This window comes from Pteropus alecto, unplaced genomic scaffold (genome assembly GCF_000325575.1).
Source record: "Pteropus alecto unplaced genomic scaffold, ASM32557v1 scaffold155, whole genome shotgun sequence".
Lineage (NCBI taxonomy): Eukaryota > Metazoa > Chordata > Mammalia > Chiroptera > Pteropodidae > Pteropus > Pteropus alecto.
This window is the reverse complement of record NW_006438113.1, coordinates 15,495,657-15,499,824: the sequence shown is the minus strand read 5'-3', so window position 1 is coordinate 15,499,824 and position 4,168 is coordinate 15,495,657. Positions and strand designations below refer to the sequence as shown.

At 36.8% G+C, this 4,168-nt stretch overlaps 1 protein-coding gene across 2 annotated transcripts in view; it reads right to left on the bottom strand.

Annotated features, from left to right (window-relative positions):
- Positions 1-4,168, bottom strand: part of CTNNA3 (catenin alpha 3) — a 1,378,877-nt gene that overhangs the window by 1,335,192 nt on the left and 39,517 nt on the right. For both annotated transcript variants that reach the window (XM_006915590.2, XM_006915591.2), the window contains exon 2: positions 398-501. In XM_006915590.2, the coding sequence (XP_006915652.1) occupies positions 398-496 (99 nt within the window). In that variant the 5' untranslated portion in view covers positions 497-501. The remainder of the gene's footprint in view (positions 1-397; positions 502-4,168) is intronic.

Genomic DNA, 4,168 nt, shown 5'->3' with positions numbered 1-4,168 from the left:
TCTTTCCCTGACACATCTACTTGCAGATCATGAGAAGTCTGAATCCAGACACCACATTAAAAGCCCTCTAAAATTAGCATAATCGCACTTTTTAAAAGAGTTAAATTTCTTTCAAATCAAATACAATTACTTCAGGTCATTTTCACCATTTTAATTTTCTAAATGGACTCAACTAATGTTTACAGATTATTATAATAGCTTTTAGACATGCCAAAAAAATACATACCAACTCTGAACAGCATGCCTTTCAATGCGAATTTGTTTAGAATACTCTCCATTGACCAGTATATCCATGTACTTGACTAAAGCAAAACATCTATTGGTTCATTATCTATTCTTCTCATGTTTTTCATTCTTCAGTACTTACTATACATTGTAATTTCCATGATATTAATACCTGGATTATGAGAGGCTCCAGTAGTTTCTCTACAGTGAATGTTTGGACATGCAAATCCTGGAGATCAATATTCAGTGTGATTGGTGTTTCAGCTGACATGCTGCCTGAGCACAAAAACAAAAGACACTTGTTACTAAAGAAAATTATGTTCCAAATAAAAGCACTGATGAAAATCATAGAGTACATGAGATTTGTATTCAAGACCTATTCCTGATATCAGCTGTAGCTCTCAGAGGACCGGGATGCCAAGCCCACCAACAGAGAAATGAGATATTCTCCAAGTGCTCTTTGAGGTCACGCTGTCTGGGCTTAGATCCTCTAACAAATTAATCTATGCTAGCATGTTCATGACTAAAATAATAACTCAGGACAGGTGGTTTTGCATTTGATCATAGGTTTTAAGTAAAAAAAGGAGGGCCAATTTGGTAAGACATATCTTATAGTACATAAATCTTTGATTTTCATGAAATCATAGCACTGAGGCAGCCAGCACCCATATTTGGCCTGTTCTTATTAATGATGACTCAGACGAGAAGCCAGGTAGGACTTTGGAAGACATGTGATACATCTCTACTTGTTTTTGGAATTGTTTATTTCAGGGTTTTGATTGGATCAGAAAGTTACTTTCCTGTACATAAAAGAAACTAATGTAAATTGGCATAGTTATTATAAAAAGAGAGAAGCCTCTGAGAAGACATCGATCTGGGGGCAAGACGAAATAAGGGGGAAAATTACAAACGACTCTTTAGGCATTAACATTAATCTTAAAAATCAATTCTGTAATATTTTGCATAAGAATACATATATCTATCAAATGACCATATGTGGCATATCACAACATATTGAAATTAACATATCATCCATGAAGACTGTTACCTAAATCACAAAGCCTCACAAGTTTGTATTAACTTCTTCACAGTCCATAAGCAACCAGCAAGTATTTACTGAAGGTCCACATAGAGAAACAGTAAGATACACATCTCTCCTATATACAACTTGTCCTGTTAAAAAAATTAATTTGTAGTCCACAAAAACACGTACTACTAAAATGCAAAAACTTTTTGAGAGCATCTGGGATCTTGCTCCCCAGCATATGTTCTAAGTTTGTCTCAAATAAACTCTTATAAAATTAAAAATAAATTTTAAATAAATTTTAGAAACCTTCCCTTAGTTGTTACCTATTTTCTTCTATTGTTTCCTTATTTTCAGGCTAAGAGAATGCAAGAATCTTCCCCCAGAAAATATCTTTATATTCCCTATGATACACACAGAAACAAAAAAAAAGGAAAAAGAAAATTTTTCTTTTACTTTAGTTTCTTTAGTTATCATTTCAGGTATTAGGACAAATAATTGTTTTCTTTTTAATTAACTGATCGGCTCCATGAATGGATGTAGATGAATGAGTGAATGGATGAATGAATGAGCATACATTTTCATGGTATCTCTCTTATCCAGAATCAATCCCTTCAATGCTCCTCTCAACCTCAGTGATTCTAGGACAGAGAATTGTTCTTTTGCTATACCCCTGTCACCAATCTCTAGATGATCAGAATTTTAGGCTAGGACCCATGTTCCCTCTCAGCTCCTTCCTGAGAGTCTACCTCCATTCTCTTCCTAGACTTTTTCAACTCCCACTAGCCTAGCTTCATATAATCAGCATCTCTTTGCTCTTCAACCTTTCCCACTCTACTGAATTCTTTCCTGGGATCCATAAATGTATTATTGTATGTATTTGAAGATAATCATAATCCCTGTGTGTGTGTAAGTGAAAAATACCAGTGTTTCACCAAGGCTCTTCTAGACGGAACACCTGATACATGAGCAGAGAGAGACATACACACACACACACACACACACACAAAATCCTCCTATAACTAAAAAATCATCCTCATTGTCTCTTGATGTACTCTAATTCTTTAATTAATAACAAGATTTGTTTTTAAAAAATAGAAGCATTCTTGAGAAAAACATGGTGGAGTGAGAGACGTCCTCATATCTCTCCCCTTGAAACAACAATAAGCTGAACATCTAAAACTCAGCAAAAAACACCCAAACTGCACACCAGCACATCTGAGTATGGAATCTGCACGTAAGAACTACCACAGGTCAGAACCCTGGGTGTCGGGCAGTGGACTTGGAAAAATAAAGAAGCTGCCTCTCACAGCCGCTGGAGATTCTTGCAGAAGGAGAGGAGAGGTGAAGGAGTGGCAACTTCCCTGAACAACCCTGCCTGGAAGTGCCAGGACTTCTTTGCAGCCAGCAGCAGGGCCCAGTCATCAGGGCAGAAAGCAAAAATGCAGGACAGGACCACAGAGAAAAAACAGTTGATTTTCACCAGCCGCGGATGCACAACCGAGGTTGAGCCTTAGCCCCCAACTCCCAATCCAGAGAGCCCCTCTGCCTATGCCCTCTGAGACTGGTCACCGCGGAGCCCCAGGGGAACCTGAGCAAATGCTACCACAACTGTTTATTAACACTGACAGGGACTGAAACTGAGAGTAGCAAGTGAGATTAAATTTCTATAAGAAAATTCTAAAAAACATTATGTAGGCTTTATATAAAAAGCAGGGATCCAAGGGGCTTAGACACTGCCTACTGGAAACCAAAAGAAAAGCACCTTCTTTGTAGCAGGCTAAAGAGAGACCTTTATATAATAAATCTTCTTTCTGGAAAAATGGCAGAATACACTTTCATTAATGCCCAGGCGGAGAAATAGTCCATTAAACACTATGGACAACCAAGGTGACAAGGTATCTCAGAAAGAAAGAGAAAAAAAATCCATAAAATAAGCTTACAGACATAGAAATATGTGACTTAAATGACAGAGAATTCAAGATGGTACTTTTTAAAAAACTCAATGAGTTCCGAAATGAGTCATATCAACAATTTCAGAAATTGAAAAAAACAACTAGATGAGCAGAGCAAGGAGATTGAAACCCTCAGGAAGAACAGAATAGATCTTCTGGAGAGAAAGAACACACTGAAGAGTTGAAAAATGAAATAGCAAGCTTGGGAATGGAGTCGACCAAATGGAAGAAAGGATCAGTGATATTGAAGACAGAAATCTAGAAATAAATCAGAAGGAAGAGAGAAACCAAAGAATGAAAAATAATGAAAGAGAAATTCAAGAACTAGCTGATAGCATCAGGAGAGGAAACATAAGAATAATGGGCATTATTGAAAGTGAGGAAAAGAAACAGGGACTAGAAAGCATTGTCAGACAAATAGTTGATGAGAATTTCCCAAATCTAAGGAATGAGCCAGAGCTTAGAATTTAAGAAGACAACAGAACGCCCAATTAACTCAAAAAGGCCTTCACCAAGACATATTGTATTAAAGTTATCAAAAATCGATGACAAAGATAGAATTCTCAGGGTAGCCAGGGAGATGAAAATGGTAACTCATAAAGGAAAATCCATTAGATTATCCTCAGACTTCTCAGTGCTAACCCTACAAGGCAGAAAGAAATGGAATCAAATATTTAAACTGTTAAATGAAAGGAACTACCAGCCTAGAATATCCAGCTAGGCTTTCTTTTAGATATGAAGGAGAAATTAAGACCTTTCCAGACATACAAAAATTGAGGAAATTCTCCACTACAAGGCCTGCACTATAGGAAATACTGAAAGGGATCAGCTCACCTAAACCAAAAACGACAACAACAACAAAAAATACATAATTAAGAGTAAAGTGACTATCAGGCAAATAGAAACAGGAGTGCAACCCTTATGAAGAACAGGGCATTACAGGCTTAAATAATAAGAAGAGAAA